The sequence below is a fragment of the Ictidomys tridecemlineatus genome, chromosome 9 (assembly GCF_052094955.1).
Source record: "Ictidomys tridecemlineatus isolate mIctTri1 chromosome 9, mIctTri1.hap1, whole genome shotgun sequence".
Lineage (NCBI taxonomy): Eukaryota > Metazoa > Chordata > Mammalia > Rodentia > Sciuridae > Ictidomys > Ictidomys tridecemlineatus.
Genome location: NC_135485.1, coordinates 97,513,785 through 97,535,693, shown reverse-complemented (window position 1 = coordinate 97,535,693; position 21,909 = coordinate 97,513,785). Strand labels below are relative to the sequence as shown.

At 34.9% G+C, this 21,909-nt stretch overlaps 1 protein-coding gene across 7 annotated transcripts in view; it reads left to right on the top strand.

Annotated features, from left to right (window-relative positions):
• Npnt (nephronectin) overlaps positions 1–21,909 on the top strand; it is a 69,727-nt gene that overhangs the window by 26,746 nt on the left and 21,072 nt on the right. For 5 of the 7 annotated variants that reach the window (XM_040293013.2, XM_078021846.1, XM_078021845.1 and 2 more), the window contains 7 exons: positions 2,735–2,827; positions 6,888–6,980; positions 11,723–11,842; positions 13,235–13,354; positions 14,897–15,031; positions 15,339–15,461; positions 17,037–17,429. In XM_040293013.2, the coding sequence (XP_040148947.2) occupies positions 2,735–2,827; positions 6,888–6,980; positions 11,723–11,842; positions 13,235–13,354; positions 14,897–15,031; positions 15,339–15,461; positions 17,037–17,429 (1,077 nt within the window). The remainder of the gene's footprint in view (positions 1–2,734; positions 2,828–6,887; positions 6,981–11,722; positions 11,843–13,234; positions 13,355–14,896; positions 15,032–15,338; positions 15,462–17,036; positions 17,430–21,909) is intronic. The other 2 variants (XM_021720495.3, XM_005340723.5) reach the window with 1 other exon arrangement.

The window sequence follows — 21,909 nt, the reverse complement described above, 5'->3', positions numbered from 1 at the left end:
GGCATTCTGTTTAGAAAAAGGGAGAAGGAACAAGAAGATCTTTTGTTCTTATAGAGCACCTGAAACCACTATAAATAGAAGATCATCAAGTTGGTCAGGGGTCAAAACTAATACAGCCTGGGGCCTCAGGTTCAGCATTTCATAACATGCCCTCTTCTAAATTAACTTCTTCCTATTTTTAAGTGACATTTTCTAAATTACTTTTTTATATTCTTAGAAATATTTTCAAATTCCAGTTATTCTAAGGGGTTACTACTTTGATTTGCATCTAATGATTTCAGGTGTTTCTTTTATTTAAAAAAAAACATGGCATTCTGTGTGCTCTCAGTGATATTCAGTTATTGGGTTGTATTCGTATACAAGCATTAAAATATATGGAATATTCTTTTCTTTAAATATGATATTTTTTCCAGACTTGCATTTACATACAGAATGGCTTGTTCCTAGGACTTGTTTTAAAAGATGTGCATAGTAAAAACCACCTATCGTGTATAATTCACTGAGAGTTATATCGGAAGTTTCTCTCACAGATCTAAACAAAATTGTCTCGAGGGCTGAGGTTGTAGCTCGGTGGTAGAGCACTTACCTTGTATGCATGAGAGGCCCTGGGTTCTATCCTCAGCACCACCTAAAAATAAATAAAATAAAATAAAGATATTGTGTCCATCTACAGCTTAAAAAATATTTTTTAAAAATGTCTCCATTTGAATTTAAAGCAGTAAACTAAAATCAGATTTAAAGAATTTTTTTAAGTTATATTTCTCTACCACTTACACTCTGCTCATCCTCTTTTTGCCAGCTTTTTAAATTAAATACCTCCTGAGCAGCACTATCTAAGGATTGGTAATGGTACAGGGTCAAATTGGAGAAACAAATAATAGGAAAGGCCTGAGAGTAAAATTAGCTGATGCACCCTGTGGGTTGCCAGGTGAGGGAAGGGTGAGTGAGAGGTGAGTAAGGAGATGTAGAAAACATCAGTTTTGCAGAAGTTTTAAAGGAAATGGTGCTTGGGAATTGTCAGAAAGGAAACTGGGAGCCCATCCCAGAATGGAGAATGGCAGGAACCAATATGGGAAGGAAAAGATGTCAAGGGGCTTAAAAACTCAGGGCCCTCGTTGACTCCATTTCCCCAGGTCTTCAAGGTCCATCTGCTCCTCACGCAGTGGCTGCTGAAGCTGAGTCTTTTCCTGTCACTGACACAACCTGTGCCTTCCTCGCGGTCAGACTTGAATGATTGGTCATGTGCTTTCTCTGCCATCACACCTATCCAGCCCGGTCTACACGCTGATAGTGCTTGTATTCCAGGAGCTTTCATTTCTACCCACTAATTGTCCCAATGGTGACAAACACTCAGAAAGTTTTCATTTCCTGAAATAGAATATATTCCTCAGTCTGAAATTTAAGGAAAACCGTCGTCTGACACCACTCCTTACGATTGCTTCTCACGCTTTCACCAGCATTTTCACCTTCTTGTTATCTTCACAAGCCCCTGAGTGACCTCTAACTAACCTGTGGTCTACTTTGCTATGTAATTCTCTTCTCCCTTTTATGTCTCTGCGCTGTAAGAACCAACACAAGTCTTTTCTATGAGGTTTTCCATATAAATCTATATGGATTTGCCTATGTGATGATTTCTTTACATATTTTATATGTGCTATCCATTTTGCTCATAAATTATATGTTGAATTAAAAACATGTAATTGTTTTGTCCCTTCATCTACATTGTAGGCTCCTAGGAACCAGTAACCGTGCCATATAATTATTATTTACCTATTGTAGTATCTGGCCTAGCATCGTGGGTACATTCTAGTGCAGAGTTTCTTAATATTGGCACCATGACATTTTGGGTTGGAAATTTTTTTTGGGGGGGGGGTTATCTCCATTGTAGGATAGTTAGTAGTATTCCTGTTCTCTACCTACTGGATGCATCCCCTCTCCATTGTAATAGCCAAAAATATCTCCAGACCTTGTTAAATGTTCCTAAGGGGAAAAAGTTCCCTAGTTGAGAATTGCTGGCATACAATAAATTCCTGTGAGATTATGAGAAGACTTTAGTATAGCATTTTGAGGTCTTAAGGGAAGAGGAACACAGTAGATAGAAGAGAGTAAAAGTTAAACTGAGAATTTTCTATTTCCTATGGTTTGGCCATAAAAAGGCCATTATAAATGGAAGAGGAATTGTAATGAACCTTAGGGTTAAGAGGATTAAGATGATGGAAATATCTTTTGATTTAAAGAACCAAAATATATTGTTTTAATTTATGTTTTATCTTGGATCGTTTCATACTTAGTATATCATTTCTAATAAAATAAGCTTTTTATTGTTTGATTGGAAATTTATCTGGATCTCATATATACCCAGTATTTTCAGACTGAGAGCTACGTTTAAGTATATTTGAGAGAATGAGTTTGAAATTGTGGTTGCAAGTTATTTTAAAATTATAGCTGTTGACAAACATCAGTATATGATTATACAGTTTTACCTTTAAAACTGAGTATTGTCCTAAAGTTTAGAAAAATTTCCAGCTTCAAGTGATACACACACACACACACACACACACACACACACACACACACACAGAGGTTTTACGGTAAAACAATGATTTTGTCTCTTTCTGCCACTTTGTTGTACTTTCTTAGTTTTTTTCTTTTATTATCAAACTAGTCCATGACATTAATGCTGTATAGTTGGTGTATTGCTGAACTAGCAATAATGCATGACCTCTTTTTACAGCTGTGTGCCAGCCTCAGTGCAAACATGGTGAGTGTATTGGGCCTAACAAGTGCAAGTGCCACCCTGGATATGCTGGAAAAACCTGCAATCAAGGTAGGAAAACAGACCAAAGTCATATGCCATCTCTATTCCTGACAAATTAAAAATTTTAAATTCTCATCCCAAACTAGTTTCCATAGTAATTTTTCCCCAAATGTGTGAGCTGCCATTTTGCTGGTAGATTTTTTTAAAAGAAAAGGTAAATCTAATAAACTTGATTTTCTCAAAATACAATTAAATAAATCATATCCCCTTATTTTTATTCTCTTATATTTATTAAAATATTTTTTGAAGAACATCACTGCATCAGTAGTGTGGTTAGATGCCTTACCTTCTGGTGCTTCTACTAACTAGTTAGGAAGATCATTAACCTCCTCAGATCCCAGTTACTGCTTCTCTTTAATACCAGAAACCAGGTAGGGCGCTGGACTTGAAATTTGGAAGTTCCTTCCAACTGTGAACCCTCTGATTCTGTGTTTAAGTCTCCCTTAAATTGTTGGCTCATTTTAAATGCTCTTTTGAGAAATAAAAATGTGGATTAGTTTGCAAGTGATTTAAAAATCGGCATCATATGCTTATAAAAATAAACATTTATTTATCTGATACAGTGTCTCAAATACTTTATATTAATTATCTATTTCCATTCTTATAAGGACATTAAGAAGTAGAATGCTACTTATTATAATTAAGTTATAAATAATAACATACATTTTATTCCACTTTTCATTTGAAGTTCAGAGATATTGTCTTTCCCTGGTTTACAAAATTAGTTGGTTAAAAATAAAAGATAGTATGTCAAGCTAGAGCTATTGTTTTATATAATCCATATCCTTCCTACTATATTAGTTTTGGATGAAGAAAATATAACTGGAAGTGTTATCCTCTGACTCTGCCTAACAAGGCTTGGACAAGGCTTGTCTTCCTAGTTAATTTTAGCAAAAATTTCTAACTATTAGGAATTTAAAATCTAGAAATAAAGAAAAGTTCACCTTAGATTTCACTAAAAAGACAAACGTGTCAATTTTTCTTATTTCTTAATGTAATACTCTATTATCTTAAATGTCAAATAAAATAATAACGGGGGTGGGAGTGGTGGGGTCAGGTATAACTATCCTATGGGTATTTATTTGGCTTTATCTTATACAGAAATGATATTATTCAGTATCTGATACTTGTTCTAGGATACTCCTTGCAGTGTCATGTCAATCATGATTTATAGACATAGTTTTTACAACCATGTAGAACAATGATATTTTAAAATATATGTAATTATTCATCAGATGAAATGCATCACGTCCCAAACATACTTGGCTCTTTTTGAAATAACTGGTGTTTTTATTATCTCAGTTACTCTAAAAGTGGGTTTGATTTAAAAAATTTGTTTGATTTTCCTTCCCTAGCCTAAGTTCACAAGTAGCAGCATGTTAGGTTCTGGTTTTTGAATTATCAGTATTCATCTTGGAATGCCAGTCTATTTCTTTTTTAAAAATGGTAAACATAAACTCTCAGAGGTTTTATTAATATGTCAACACTATAAAACTTTATTGTCCCCATATCAGGAAGACTATTAAAAGAAGCCACTTTTGAGATTGCAGAGAAGTTTATTTAAATTTATTTGCAGGAGCTATAGGAACTTTAATTATTCAAAGACACTAAATCTATTATTGGACAAGGCTCCATCACTGGGCATCTCTTATCTTCCATAAACCAATTTACTGTGTGCTTTTTTCCTATAGCACACTTATTTTCCCTCAAGAAAATTGGAAATACACCAAGTTAAAAATCTTGCCTCCCCACACCATATTCCTTAAGGAGAAGAGGATTTTATTAGCACCAAAATGGGATTTACACTTGCAAAAATAGCACTGACACTTAAAATGTCACTTCAGGTCTAATCTTGAAAACAAAACTCCAGCTTGGAGTAAACTCATATGCTCTAATTGCCTCTTACTTTGTTCTCCTTACAAAAAAAAAAAAAAAAAAAGCAGTTGTAGCACATTCCTGATGCAAAGGTTTATGCTGCTTGAGAGAGGAAACCCTTTGTGGTGTCTCTGATTTCTGGATTCCATAAAACTATTATTAAGGTGACTTGCACATGCAAAGAGTATATTAAATTTGTTAAATGAATGATTGATTCATATAAAGGTTCTCAGTCCTAAATACCACAGGAACTTCAAAGGGTTCCATAGAGTTTGTGATACAACAACTTAGATAGTCTCTGAGTCGGTGGACTGAGAGCCCTGCCAGGTTGAGAGAGGCTACTGTGAACAACCTGGTAAGTGTGAGAGCTGCCTAGTGACTCCCATGGAACCTGAAGAGCAAACTGGCTGTACCTGCTGTATGAGAAATTAACTTGGACTGTTTTTATCTAGGATCACACATTTTAATAAAGTAAAAAATATGCCTCAGAGATATAGGAAATCAAGCATTTCTTTTTTCTCAAGAGGAGAAATGTCAAAAAGAAATAAATTTGAAATAGTTCCATAGAACTAGAAATTTAGTTATTGATTAAAAATAGGCTTTGATACAAGGCACGTATTTGCTAAGAATTTTGCTCTGAGTAATATATTTTAATAAATAACCCCTTGGAAACTTGTTTGACAGAGTAAACAGCTTAAATAAATGACAAGTGCTTAACCGGTGCTTTTAGAGCTGCCTGGGGAACAACTAGAATTGCAGGGCAAGTTGCTCTGCAGAACTGGCTTAATTTTATAACCTTGTCACAGGCTTAGACTATTGTTGGTGGCTTGCTCTTCCTTCCAAGATATTTTCTCCATTTGCTGTACCAAGATCAGATATAAAATCATAGTTTTGGACTGATCATTGGCATACTTGATAAGGCACATGATACCTTTCATAGTAGATGAAATTCCAACCCAAATTCTAATAAGATTTTCTTTGATCATTTGCTTCCTGACCCTTATATTTTCTGATAATTTTATTCATGATTATTTTCCCTTTCCTTGAGGATTAGTACCCCTATAAAACCCCTTACCCCCAGCTAAGAAATAATAATAATAATATATATAATAATATTTTTATATATTTCCCATTGGGGAATTATTTTTAGCATGTACATATAGCATTCATATTTTTAGAAATAAAAGATGTTCTTTTGAATTTATAGTGTGCTTGATAATAATTTCAGAACAATTTATAAATATCAATTACTAATGTTTTGGCTTGGGTTTTGTTTCACATGTTGAATTCCACATCCCAAGAAAGATCAATATTTCATAGCATATAATTAAATATTAATAAATATTAAATACTGGTTTACAAGTTATATTTTTATTTTTTCACTTAGCACAACAATCTAAGTACTGTAACCCTAGTATTTCAGTGGTTACCTCAAGCCTTACTTTTTGAAAGTTGTGTGGTTTCAACCCCAGAAACCAAGGTTCATTTGATTTGGAAGTTTAAATGGCTGTTAAAATAGAATGTGTTTTTCTTTTTGATTTTCTATCAGAGTCTCTTCTGTCTTATGTCTTGGTAAGCTAATAATGGCAACAGTTAACGTTTTTTACATAAAGCTTCTAATGTGTGTTCTAACTAAATGTGACCTACATGTGACATAAGTTTTTACTTTTGAATGAAAATAGTGATGATCAAGCTATTATTTAAATAGGATCATTATGCAAATCATAAATTCATGCATAATTTTAGGATATTTAAGCCATTACTAACCAACATCACAATATAGGAAAAAATAAATCTTAAGTTGGTCATTTAAGACTTTAATGTCCCTAACTAGAGCCAGTGAATTGTAATCAATATAATTTATGTTGTTTGTTTCTCCCTTCTGTTGATGACTAACATGGTGGTTTTAAAAATGATCACTTTTTGCTGTTGTTTTTTTTAATGGTAAGAGAATGATGGGTTATTAATTTATAATGTGTTTATTATTCTTGATGATGGTCATCAAGTTTTAGGAAAATTAAAATTAAAGGGGAAGGAGAACTAGGAACTGTTTGCTTTTGGTAAAGTATCTAAAGAGTTCTTTTTAAGTTCCACCAACTTTATGTACTTTTTTAATATATACTTGTAAAGATTTTAGGGTTAAAAATGACATCAGTTCAAAGTTGACTCTTATTACCTTCCTCCTGGTGTGAAGATGAGCACTTCTACCCAACTCCTCTTGACCAAGGCAGTGAACAACCTCTTTTTCAACCCCTGGATCATCAAGCCACAAGTTTACCTGCAAGGGGTGAGCGTGCATTGTCTCAGGTGGTCTGCTCCTCCCACCTGCACAGCTTCCTGCAGTTATGTCACTTCTTGCAAAAGTTCTGAAGACTAGCACAGAAGTGCCCAGCCTTCAGCCTGAGCATGTGAAGCAAACAGCAGGAACTATCACCTGGTGCCGATTCTCTGTGCCCTGAAAAGCATGGAGCCTTCACTGTCCTTTTACTATATCATTGCTTTTCCTCTTCTCTGGGTTTTGAAATGTTTTCCCAAAATCAGAGAGCAAGTTAAGTTTTGTTTTCATATGTAGGCAAAGTCAGGAATTCCAGAGTAACCGAGATTGGGGTTTTGATGTCTTTGCCAGGTAGATTTTAGAAGTGATTAAGTCCTCTTCCCCACCACCATCTATTTGATATGTAGAATTTAAGGTTACTAGAAATCAAGCCATATATTTGCTTCTTTCTTTCAGTGCACATTTTGTAATATCAGAAAGCTTAAGTTCTGGTTCCCATAAGCTCTTTCATTGTGAGTAAGACATTTAATGTGTCTGGGTCTTAGCAAACCAATCAGTAATGGGGAAGACAGTAATTCCTGTCTTATTTGCCTACAGGGTTGTTATGAGAATAGAAACTCCAAAAATATTAATGTCTACATTGTGCTAGAAAGTTTTATAGAAAAATAAGGTAGTAGAATAATTTTACAGTTCTTCCGAAAGATTTTATTCTGTACCCACTCATAGATTTAGGAACTTAGAATAACTGAATTAAAATAGTTTACAATAATTATTGTCCCTATTAATAGGGAACTTGATACATTTTCATATCTTCTACACAAAGAAAGACAATGTGATTAGTTTCAGAGTTATTTATAATTTAAAGAACTAATGATATGGCAGGTGATATATTAACATCTGTTTTCCAGTGACATCCACTTTAGTCCAAGTTTAAAAGCTCAAATTTCTGAAACATCATCCATTGTAAGCATCAAAGGTGAGGAGAGTCCAAATGCATTAAAATGAATGAAAGGTTTTTGTCTTTTAAAACTCCATTGGGAGCCGGGCCCACACACACCTATAATCTCAACGGCTCGGGAGGCTGAGACAGAAGCATCATGAGATCAAAGGCAGCCCCAGCAAAAGTGAGGCACTAAGCAACTCAGTGAGACTCTTGTCTCTAAATCAAATATAAAATAGGGCTAGGGATGTGGCTCAGTGGTCAAGTGCCCCTGAGTTCAAACCCCGGTATCAAACAACAACAACAACAACAAAAACACAAAAACTCCATTGGGTTATCTTATTCAGTGAAATCACTTCCCATTTTTTTCAAACTATTTTTTCAATGTCTGCATGCTAATAAAATTTCTGATTCTTTTTTTTTTCCTGAAGTGTAATAATAATGCTATGCAGCTTGCATTTCTGTTCTGGACCAGTCACCTTCTCTCTCCCCTTTTCTCCCACCCAAGCTCCTGAATCTACCAACCTGCTTAAATGTATGGTAATCCTGATGGTAATGCTCTTTGAGAATATTTAAAATATTTAAACGTAAGTGGTGTAATTGTAAAATTCTATCTTTTAGCATAAGATAGGTTCTTTATAGAATTAGTTACATTATATATTTTAATTAATATGTTATATAATATGTTATATATTTTCCCTGATAATTTATATTATAAACTTCAATAGAAAGAGCAAGATTAAAGTAAATTTAAAATGAAAACAATGAAGTTTTATTTCTTAGGTTCTCATCAATTTTTTATAACTTTATTTATTTATTTATTTTTATGTTGTGATGAAGATCAAACTCAGGGCCATACATATGCTAGGCAAGCACTGTACCACTGAGCCACAACCCCAGCCCTCTCTTATCAACTTTCAAGATTTATCTGGGATGGTGTGGATCAAGGAGAATTATCATGGTTCTACCTATTATTAAGAACATTTACCCTTATATAGAAATGTCATTTTGTAGTTTCTCACTTAGTATGACAATAACACAAACCTTACTTGGTCTATAATCCAATATATCCTAATAATGAATTTATATTAGAAGTAGCACATATTAACTCAATTTTATGCTTTTAGGTCATTAAGAAAATAAGGTAACATAATCATAGAATAGAAACCCTCAAGTAATTGAAGAAAAAGAGGTTCCTCACCAGGACCCCAAATGCATTTAATCTTTTGAAGCTCCCTACTTCAGCAAAATGTGATATTTGACAGTATTGATTAACACAGTTTACTGTGGAATCCTGTTTTATAATGCTTGCAGAAGTACTGGTAAGGGTCATTGTGAAGTTTTTAGGAGACACCTGACTGCGGCAGATGGTGCAATGATGACAGGCATTGGGGATATTTACACCAGCCATCTGTCAGGGAACATCATCTCATCCCCCAACAGCTGTTAAGAATAGAATTTTCTCAAATTGCTTTCCATGTATTTTGATATTTACATGCCAATTTACTAACAGGTAAAATAGCCAATGAATGTCTCTGCATTTACCCATGGAATATTGCATGTTTTCTTCCTTTTCCAAAATATTTCAAAAAATGATTTCCAGATTTTAAAAAATTATGACAGTTTATTGGTTTTTATTTCTTTTTAGTTTCATTATTCCTAACCTCAAAATGCTTTTCTCATAGGAAAGGTAAGATAAATTTAGATTAAAGCCAGACCATCAGTAGTCCCAGTCTGAACTATGAAGATTTCCACAGCAATCCAAAGGGGCCCACTACTGGCCAACACCAGAGCCATATTGTGGAACAGCTGCCTCAACTGGGCTTCAGTGTTAGTCCAAGGGCCCAGTGTCTAAAGAGGTTTCCATTAGCATAAATCCTCCTGGTTTATGCTGGAGTTATAAACACCTGACCAATCTCCATGAGGAGCCCCCAGAAGTATCTACGGCTTTCTAAAAATAAAGCTAGGGATTCTTAAATGACACATTTTTGTCCATCAATATCCTTCTCTTGAGACACATTATTCAGTTGTACTTTATTGTTTTATTGTACTGTTTTGTTATTTTTTTGTTTAGCTCAGAAAAGTATTTAAAGCACAAAGCTTTTCTCTTATAATGTATTACAAGTTAAATACTACTTCCTATAACCTTAGTCGGGGAGTTATCAAAGCCAGGTGTGACTCGGTAGGACATATTAGGAATGTACTTAACTCCTTTTAAAAATGAGGAAAGTTTCCCTGACTCAATTTTTGAATAAATAGTGAAATACAAAGTAGAATATAGGAAAGGGAGAGAATTTCTCAGTCATTCCTCGATTATTATTTCATATAACAAAGAGAATAATCAACTTTTTGACACTGGAATCTGCAAAGTATCTTCTATGAGGAATTTTTTTTAATATTTAAAATGTGATTCTGTTTTGAAAACCTTTGACTGGGCAAAAGACAATAAAGTAGGAAATTGAAGAAAGCACAGGAAAGAACAAAAGTATTTGATTTATTTATTTAACCTTTCCAGTCTTTGCCCAGCTGGGAACTTGCTTACATTTTTGTTAAGGGTAGAAAAAAGACTAAGTTGGAAAGTCAATAAGACATGAAAATACTCTTAGATATAATAATTCTTTGGTGGTTTAAAATATAATGTTACTTGGTGGTTACTTAAGTGGAATATACAGATTTCTAAAAGAAGGGCCAGTCAGATTTAACTTTCATTAGATTTGAAAACAACTCTGCAACTAGTTATGCTATCCATATTTCTTATTCAGTGACATGGGTTAATAGATAATTAAATTATGCTAATGAGGTACTTAGCTGGTTATTCCAGACAAAATAAACATGTGGTCACATTTCTTTTTAATGAAGTCTATATTATGGGCATTACTATTTCAATGTTTATATTTCATTATGAGTTTTATGTTCACTTGAGGCAGTGTTCAACTTGAGTTGGAAAATTTTCATAATGTGGAATTCATTAATTCATTTCATATTGATATTTAAGCCAATAAACATAAAATACATAATGATAGTCCATTATGTTTTATCCATTAGTATTTCCATATGCCCTTCTTAATGGCCAAATGAATGAAAATATGTTGGAGGTATTTTTTAAAGTTTATTTTGTGACTTGAATGCATTACTAAAGTAGGAAACTCAATTTTCTTCTTAAATCTAAGATCAATACATCATCTACAAAATTGAATGGGAGAAACTACAATAATGGTCACTCTAATTCATACAGTTCTTATTCTCTGAAAATATAGCTAACCTGTGGAAAGGTCAAAGCAGTTTAATGTTTTAAAATTCATGTAATTTTCTGTAAAGTAAAATGCTCATGTAGTGCCCTCTTTAAAACAGAGAAAAGAAGACACTGAAAGAGTAGGGTCACAACATGGCATGTGACTCTAGTAGGAACACAGGTATTTTGAGCAGATTGGCAGTCAGTATAGGTGATAGAGCCCCACAAGAGGAGATGAGTCACTAGAGCCCCCCAGGAGGAGGTGAGTTGATAGAGTTTGCCCCAGCAGGAGGTGAGTATTCTGCACTTTCTGGGGATGATAAGCGGACACAGGTTGGGGGAGATTCCTCATAACTGTCCTTTATGAACAGAGATCTACATCAGTCATGGCGACTCCTGGTCACCCCAGGGTAATGTTCAAATGAAGACTGCATGAATAGGCTTTATCTCTGACATAAAGGAAGATTGCCATACTTTGAGTCACTTTTCTGTTTCATCCTTCGATACTGAGATGCATTTTAAATGTTTTACATTAGTGCTGAGGTTTTGTGATTTTTCTGCTTGAACCCACATTCTTTGCAGATCTGAACGAGTGTGGCCTGAAGCCTCGGCCCTGTAAGCACAGGTGCATGAACACTTTCGGCAGCTACAAGTGCTACTGTCTCAACGGATATATGCTTATGCCGGATGGGTCCTGCTCAAGTATGTCAAGAATCTTAACTGTTTTATAAGTGCTTTGGGCTTGATATCTGACATGCTCTGATAGCATGCCTTTGCAAATGTGGCCCTCTAGGGCCCTCCTGAACAGGACAAGTGCATGTGTTGATGTCTGTCTGAGGAATGAAAATCAAAATAAGAGGTGCCCATTTTATTTTATTGGTACTAGAGATTGAACCCAGGGACACTTAACCACTGAGCCACATCCCCACTCTTTTATTTTGAGATATGATCTTGTTTTACCCATTTTAGATGTATAATGTTGTTTACTATGGGTGCCAGTATTAAATTGATTTGAAAATGGTATTTAGAGCAAAAATCACAAAACTGAAGATGTTTCCCATTGTTTTTTCTAATATGTTTAACTCTAACTTTTACCTGGATCTAGGATAACTATTCCAGGTTAAAAACAAAACAAAACATTAGTGATTATTTGGGTACCACTCAGAGATAATCCATCAGGTCTGTTGAGAGACTATAAATCATTCATATGTACCTTCTCATTTCATTTTTATATTTCTTTATAATAGTATGAGATTTTTAGACTTTTATAACAGTTTATCACTTCTAAAATAAAAATTCTTTTCAAATTAAAAATAAATACAACATCAGAAAAGTAGATTTCATGAGGATCATTGTAAGAAAAGAAAATGTATGGCATTTCTTACTGTTATCAGATGTATTTATAAAATGACAATACCCTAAAATTCTCTAAAAGGTGAACATCTAATTGAACTTACATTTATATGATAGTCCACAATTAGTGACTTAGTTTTCATTTTGCCAAATTAACATCTAACTACATTGCATTTTATAAAGTAAAAAAAAATGCTAATTTTATTTTTGCATTGTATAGACATAGCAATGGAACTTTCTGGAATGAGGTGAATACATGTTTAATAATATATGGCAGTGATGCTAAAATCATCTAACTTTGTGCAACTCTGGGAAATCTGCTGTCCTCTAGAGAAATTTGCTAGGCAGCTAAGACAATTGCTTGAAAATTTTGATTAAGAACAGTGTTGCTATTTTTTTCAGTTGGCCACTGGAAAAAAAATCCAGATAATCTATGTGAGATAAAGTTTTACATTTATCATGTAATTATTTAAAAACATTAAAAAATCTCCGGACAATGAAAGCTGGTCAATTTCCTAATTATCCTTCCGAAGGGTTCCCCCCCCCACCCCATCCCTTCCTCTTTCTTCACAATGTTTTTTTTAACTTTCTTTACTTTCTTTAAAGTGTTGGTTAATTGAGGCCTCTATGTCTGCATTGTTGATTATTGTCAATGATTTTAGGAAAAGGGAAGAATATAGTTTTTTGAATCATAGCTTTTTCTTTCTACTTCTCTGAGTCAGCCAGTCACTGTCTTTACAGGTGCCCTAACATGCTCCATGGCAAACTGTCAGTATGGCTGTGATGTTGTTAAAGGGCAAGTCCGGTGCCAGTGCCCCTCCCCAGGTCTGCAGCTGGCTCCTGACGGGAGGACCTGTGTGGGTAAGTTGTAACATCAAACGTCTTTATCAACAGCTTCTATAGGATAGAGAAAGGAAGTGGAAGGTAATAGAATTAGGAAAGCAGGCAGTTACTGATATCAGGTAATTAGCTATAGACCAGAAGGTATCAGATGTCTCAGAAGAGGACCCCACTCTGAATGCACCTGGAAGCCTTGTTTCCCCAAAACGGAGAGACCAAAGGAAGATTTGGGCAGTGGGATTCATGTGTAAAAAAACACTGAGGTTCAAGGGAGCATAATGTTCAGGAAAACAAGTAGAACTCTGTATTTTTGGAATATGAGAGGCAAGGAGGAGCCATGAAGTGATAAAGCGGACAAGGTAGAAGGGGCTGGATTATATGTGTTGCAACATGGGGGTTAGATATTTTTCTGGAAAATTAAGATGGCAATTGTGGATTAATCTGGGCTTTGGTTCCCAGGTATGTAACCTCGGTTAGGCAAGATACTTTTGTTCTTTGAGCCTAGGTCGTCTTATCTTTAAAATGAGAATAATGCTACGTAGAACCAATGTGAGGATTGAACAAGATCATGTATACAAAGAGTTTATCGAGGACCTAGCATGTGGTGAAGACACTGTGCTAAGTGCTGGGTATACAGTAATGGGTAGATATACAGTAATGGGTAGAGCAGACAAGATTTTGAGCCTCATGAGATGGACATTCTAGTAGGAAAGTCAGAGAAAAAACCCATGATAATATTATAGACCAAGCTAAGTGTTAACATGAAATACTAAGAAAGAAAAAAAAAAAAACAGAAAGGGTCTGTATTAGAAATGGTAAAGAAATTCCCACAGTAAGACATGGGCCATTAGCCATGTGAAGAATGTGTCAAGAGGTGAAAATTTTGCTGGGTACTCCAGTGAGAGGTTGGCCTGTGAGATTTTTAAAGGAGTCTTTGTGGCTAAGTGCCGAGTGTGAGCATGCAGGGTGTGGCTTATGATACAGCTAGTGCAGTAGGTGAGGGCTATTGATTGCAGAGCCTTCAAGGTTATAAGATGAAATGTGGATTTAATTCAAAAAGCAAGTAAACAATGATGTGATCATATGTTTTACTGAAGTCATTTTGACTGTGCAGTAGGCAATGCTTTGCAGAAGGGAAAGATAAGCAGTGAAAACACCAAACTGGAGACTTTCCTAACTGTCTAACACAGAAAATGGTAGCCTGGGATAGGGTAGTGATGGTGGTAAACAGGTTCCAATAAAGTTTTCAGAGGTAGAATTATCTTGACATGATGATGTTGGACTTAAGGGAAAGAGCATTGTCAAGGATGATTCATGTTTCTACTTTAAGCAACTGGGTAGTCACAGTGCAGTATGTGTATAGGGTATGAGAAAAGAACAGCTTGATTTAGGAGGATGAGCTGAAATTTGGAGATGTTGAATTTATGTTGCCTGTGGTGGCAGCCAGCTGGATACCACTTATGATGAGCTGTTGTGTGCCAGGTAACAGTTTGCAGTCAGTCATTTATTTTAAAGCCCGCTCCATCTGAACATGCCTAAAATGCAATTAACTTATGTTTCTAGATGTTGATGAATGTGCTACTGGAAGAGTCTCCTGCCCTAGATTTAGACAGTGTGTCAATACTTTTGGGAGTTACATCTGCAAGTGTCATAAAGGCTTCGACCTCATGTACATTGGAGGCAAATACCAATGTCACGGTAATGAAACTCAACCATCGTTTTGCGTTGTTTCTTTCTATAGTAATGTAGGGGATTTTAATTGTGGTGATGGTTAAATATCAGGGACAGGGAAAGGTATTGGCATTAAATTAAGCAAACCAACTAACATCCAGTTCAACCTCTAGTAGTTCCAATATATGTACTCTATTTCTTCTATTTATTTGCTTGTTTTACATGGTCCTTCACATTGCAAAAAAGAAAAAAAAAATTTGAAGTTGCATATATTTTGCATATTATCATATTTGTCTGCTAGATAAACTGCTTCTTCTCCTACCTCCTGATGCAGATATAGATGAATGCTCCCTTGGGCAGCATCAGTGCAGTGGCTTTGCTCGATGTTACAACATTCATGGGTCCTACAAGTGTAAATGTAAAGATGGATACCATGGTGATGGATTCACTTGTGTCTGTGAGTAACACTTGTCTTCCAGCTCTAAATTCCAGCAGGAAATACATGATCCTACAAAGGCCATTTCTAGGGAAGATAAGGGACATAATTAGTTACCAAAATCATATAGTTTAGTAATACTGGTCTGTGCTTTCCACAAACAATAAAATCACATGCTCATGTATTTTTAAAAATTAAAAGCCAGTAATATATCCTAACATTTAAAACATCAGAGTTTTTTTTTTTTACTAAAATCTCTAAATAACTTCTATTTACCTAAGAAAAAGAACCTATAGAGTTCTTGGGTTTGTTAAAATCAGAAACAAAGCAGGGCATGGTATTGTACTCCTGTGATCCCAGCTACTCCCAAAGCTGAGGCAAGGAGGATCAGAAGTTCAAGATTAACCTGGGCAACTTAGCAAGACCCTGTCTCAAAGTGAAAAATAAAAAGGACTCAGCTCAATGACATAGTGCCCCTACGTTCAATCCCTAGTACTTAATTAAAAATAAAAAGCAGAAATAATTATTTGTCATTAGTATTAAATTGTGAATATATTCCACATTTTGGTCCCTCTGTTTTGCACCTCCAACCTCTACTATAAAAAAAGAATTTCCATATTTATTTCCTCTAAAATCAGAACTATTTTCCTTTTAAAAATTTTACAAGCTGTATTTGGAGTCATAGGTACATTGCAGATAAATATGAAAAATATATATATAAAACTTTCTCTAAGATGAAAGTTTTACAAACCAAAGGCATAATTTAGCATACATTTCATGCAACATTAGATAATATTTAAAATTTCCTGAGTGAAATATTTACTAAAAACCATGGGGCATAAAATCAAGGGATTAGAGGATTTTTGAGGGGTCATGCAGTCATTCCTAGTCTGGACTTTATCATTCCAGGCAGATTGAATATTGATATTTTTGGTGAAGATTATCAAAGGTAAAACTTACTCAGATGATCTTTGTAACCTCTGAAAATTTCTTTTTTAGACAGAAGTTGTATAAATTAGTAAGGGAAAGGAAAACCATATGTAGAACATCTAATCAATTGTTTTGTTTTTACATGAATTGAATTTATATAAAGAGTAGGTGAGAAAAGTATCAATCTTTAGACAATTCTAAACAGTTTTATGATATACATGTAGCACTGGACACCTAACATTAGACTCTCTACATTTCTCATATTGGAAAAAAACTTATGTCTCTGTATATTAAAAAAAAAATAACCTCTCATCGCCTCTTTACAATTATTTAAAACTTTTTGTGTTCAAATAATACATATTCATTATAGAAATACCATTGTATTTTTTGCATACATACACACACATACACACACACATTTGTGCATGCATTTGTTATTTGGAAAGTAGTATAACTTAGAGTAAGGAATAATCTAAACATGCAAAATGAAACTAATTTGTGTGAGAGTTCCCACTAGGAATTGAACCCAGGGCCTTGCACATGTTAGGTAAGCTCTGTGCCACTGAACTGTATATCAGCCCCATGTGTTTCTATTTTTTTTTTAATTTTGGTGTTTCACTTGTTAGAAATGGTTATATCCTAATTTAAATATTTTGACTCTTTCAGATATCCCCAAAGTCATGATTGAGCCTTCAGGTCCAATTCATGTACCAAAGGGAAATGGTACCATTTTAAAGGGTGATGGAGGAGATAATAATTGGATTCCTGATGTCAGAAGTACTAGGTGGCCTCTGAAGACACCATATATTCCTCCTGTCATTACCAACAGGCCTACTTCTAAGCCAACAACAAGACCTACACCAAAGCCAATACCACAGCCCACTCCTCCACCACCACCCCTGCCAACAGAGTTCAGAACACCTCCACCTCCACCCACCCCAGAAAGGCCACCTACCAGACTGACAACTGCAGAACCAGCTACAAGCACATCTGCAAGAGGAGTTACAGTTGACAACAGGATACAGACAGATCCTCAGAAACCCAGAGGAGATGTATTCAGTAAGTCACATAAATGTTACCACTTTCTTAAAAGACATTTATAAGCCATGTCTTAAGAATAAACTAATAAAAAGAACTAACTGTAGAAAGTCTTATATTCCTATTGATAAATATTATCAAGAGCTATGTAAAGAGTCAGTATAATCAGACAAGTAGGAAGGAATGTGTGTAAAACTGGAAAGACTGTCACTAAGTCATATGGCTGATTATAGCTTGTACCTAGTATGGGGATTCCCTTATAGTCAGATTTACTTAAAAGCTTTGAGATGTGAACTTATTATATCCCATGCCATTTAAGTTTTTTCAATAATATTTTTTAGTTGTTGATGGACCTTTATTTATTTATTCAATTTGGTGCTGAGAATCAAACCCAGTGCCTCATGGATGCAAGGCAAGCACACTGCCACTGAGCCATTACCCCAGCCCCCCCCCCCCCGCCGCATGCCATTTAAACTTTTAATCTCACTGTTTGCACTGTTTGTTCATTCATTCAGTAAACATTTTTTAATGCCCTTTAGAGTGCCAGGACATGTACTAAGCATTGGGTTTGCAAAGATAAATCAGAAAAGGTTGGGAAAGACAGTGGTCCAGGAAGTAACTGTGGTGTTATGTTAGTGATTGAGATTTGTGTACATTATGGAAGTAGAGAAAAGGGGTACCTAGTCAAATTTGGGTACAGAGCATTCAGGAAAGGTTTCCTGAGTGAGAGGGGACCAAAGGAATGAGAAAAGAATGCATTATATTTAATGGAGTCAGCACAGCAAAGGCATGAGAGGAGGAAACATCCTGACCTGCAAAAACTGTCAATAAACTGGAGTGTCACATGAGGGAGACCTGGGGAGGTGGGACAGCTACCCCTTGTATTTGCTGAAAACTGGTGATTGGCTCTGGACTGGAGCCAGATTATACTCAAGACTCCCAGCTTTTAACAGGTGACTAGGTAAAGGGTAGTACCACCTCTGGAAATAGAGGTCACGGGAAGAGAAGTGAGTTTTGAAGAGAAAAGGTGGTTCTCTTATTGCAAGACAAAAGTCCACATGCTTTTATCTGTTTCTGTATTTATCCATCTGTCCTGTTTGGCTTTGCTTGTTTTTAACTATCTTTTCATCCACTCCTCCTCCTTCCTCTTCTTTATACATTACCAGTTTCCTTTTTTTTTTTTCCATCCCCCGAGGACAGAATCAAACTTTGTGCCTTTTATCAGGTGAATAGAATACTTATCTTCGTAATGTTTTTTAAAGGACAAAATTTAAGGTTTTTTTTGAGTTTATGTGACTCAATTTTTTTTTCTTTAGGTCATTTTTAGATCATTTAAAGACAGATTGAGATTTTCTGATTTTATTGTGATTGTGTGTGTTTGGGTAATCAGTATAATCTTCAGGAATATTAGATGGTAGCGTTCAAAATGAACATTTTGTATGAGCATATCTGTTTATGTTTGATTTACATATTTTTTAAAATTTCTTCTTCCTGTCTGTGTTTTCTCTCTTCTCTACTCTTCTGTTTTTTCTGTCTCTTAGTGATTATTTACATTACTCTTCTACCTTAAGAGTCATCAATAATTGCAGTTTACTCTAATAAATACAGTCTAACACAGATAACATTTTTCTGAACATTTCTTCTAATATTTTCACTTATTAAAAAGTCTTTCTTTCCATTACTCCTCTTCATGACTACACACATGTGAGTTAAAAATAAATGAAAACAACATTGATGTTTGCCATTAGACTTTAACAGGATAAAGTTGGGGAAATGCAGAGTTCCAGTGATGCCTGAAAGTACTCATTGCAAGGGAGAGCAATCGTAAAGACATGCTCTGGGACTTGGTTACCTTGATCCTGTGCCAAGGCTGTTGCATGCCACAGATAGCATTGCTGCCTGCAGATATGGCTGTCGAAAATTAGATTCCACTCATTCATCTTCAGCAATAGCTGCTGGTTCACTTTAGCACAGAGAATATTTTGGACCCTTCTTTACTTGCTGCCTTGTGATTGTAGCATATATCCTGAATGAGAAAATGATTCCAAGTTTTCAATTCAGAAAAAAAAATGACTAATGTGTATTCACTATGAAAACAGAAAGGGACATAAGCACTAGTTTAGTTCAGTACTATTCATTCATTGAATATTTTCTTTACTTTTAAAATAAAACTTCTTAAAACATCCTGTTTTTTATAGGTCTCAGAAAAGAATTTGGCTGTCTTCATTTCATGAATTTTTAGAATTATGACTATAATTTAACAGTCTCCTCCAAATTGTCTCAGACTTCAGTTGTATATTTCTTTACATAGAAAGGCAATTTTTAATGGGAGGGGCTGTGAAATAGAGGTTTTCTTTATAGTGTGTTGGAGTGTGTGTATGTGTGCATTGCCCCCTTTAGAAAAAATGTGAAGATATTCTAAAAACAAAGAAAGAAAAACATTATAAGAATACATCTCCAGGACTGGGGTTGCAGCTCAGTGGCAGAACGCTTGCCTTGCCCATGTGAGGCACTGGGTTCCTTCCACAGCACCACATAAAAATAAATAAACAAAATAAAGATATCGTGTCCATGTATAACTAAAAATAATTAAAAGAAAAAGAAAACATCTCTGGTCTAGATTTCTCCTCAAACTTTTGACTTGTACATTCTAAGGAACCTTTTATATGCTTGAATTAGCTAGATTTCACTTGTGGATTCTGATAGTCTTACCCAAAGGATTAGGATCAGGATCTTTCTCTGATTCTAATACAGCATAATATAGCCATTAAAAGGAAACATTCTGTGGAAAATCTCCAGTGTACTTCTAAATTGTAAATATCATGTTAACAAATGGCAAAAGGCACAGGATTGGAACTGAGGTGTTTTTAGCAACTTCAAAGGATAGACCACATTGACTCAGAAGAGACCTACGTTGGATTCAGGCTTCTTTTACTTTTGGATTATGTGACTTGGAACAGTTTCTATGCTGTCCATCTCTGCTTTCTCTTCTGTAAAATGGAGGCCATACCCAGGCCTGCCTTCTCTTAGAATGGTTTCAAGGATCACAGATAATACAAGTAAAAATTCTATGAATGACAAATTACTATGAAATGGAAACAATTATTTACTTATTGTAAATAACCATGATGGGAAGAATTTAAATAATATATAACTAAAGAAATCCTCTTTCATGGGTTCTATGAAATACTGAGCACATATTTTTAAAAATAAATCTAGGGTTTTTTTGGTTAATGTGATTAGAAGAAAATCAGCATATTTGCAGGGCTGATCCTTTAGGCATGATTTGAGCAGCACTGAAGTTCTCTCCAAAGCATGAAATTCTTGTATTTTCATTAGTGCGACAGACAGTGCTTCTCAAAATGTGTTAAAGTATTTTCTCTGACATATTATGCAGTTGTATGCCCCCCAAAAACTTCTGAGGTCAAATACATTTGAGAAATCCTAGGTTTAGCCAAGTTAAATTAGCTTAAGACTTCTTAAAACTTTAATTGCCATTTCTTAATGCTAAGGTTATTGTTAAATCTCTAGGAGAGGGTTAATATAAGCAGTATTTCCCAAATAAATTTAACCATGCGATTATTCAACTGTTTGAATTAGAGTTCATTATCCCCAACTTCAGTTCAATCTGGGCTGAACTAATTTGTATAGAGATAATTCTTCACAAAACCCAATAGCTCTTGCTAATTAGCTCTCATTGTGTGGCTTTTGAGACTAATGGGTTGATCTGGGATTCTGGAGTAGTCAGGCAGAAATTGATGGTACCTAGGAAGGACAGAAAGATGCTAGGTAGACTAAAACCAGAAAAGCAGATTTAAGTGGTAGGATGCCTGTATAAATACCAGAAATATGCTACAGGGGATTGCTAGAAAGTTGGAGACTAGGCACTACAGACAAAAATCTCATGTCAGAAGAGGTAGGAAGGAGCTATCTTGGACTAAGAAAAATAAGACAGCTTTTAAGTAGAACCTGAAGTAAAGGAAGGTAGGGGGGAAATGCATACTGGCCTAGCATTACAATAAATGAAAAATTATGTGACTTAATGATGTCTTTTGGAAAATATTTAGTAACTTGAGAAAACTCCCATGTTATAAAAATAAATGTTCAATGAAAAAAGATTACAAAAGTGTATATACCACTTGACCCCCATTAGATATCAAATTCAAGTCTACATTTGCCTGTATGTCTATAAAGTCTGTTAAAAAAAAAAAGACCAAAATAGTAACCGTGGACATGTTTTACGTGATTTTCATTGTATTCTTGTCATCATCAATCAATAATTTTTGAAGTTTTCATTCTCATCCTCATAGATAACAGTGGTTTGTTATAACAATGATTCCTTAGGCAAAGGATCAGTGGTAATATAATCTCCCTCTCCCCAGCAAAAGAGTGAGATATGTGTTTTGAAAAGGTATTCCTGGGAAATTCTTATTCTTATTCATGTTAATTTTATTTTGGACATACTGCCTTTAAAATTTTTATTAAAGTTTTCATTAACTTA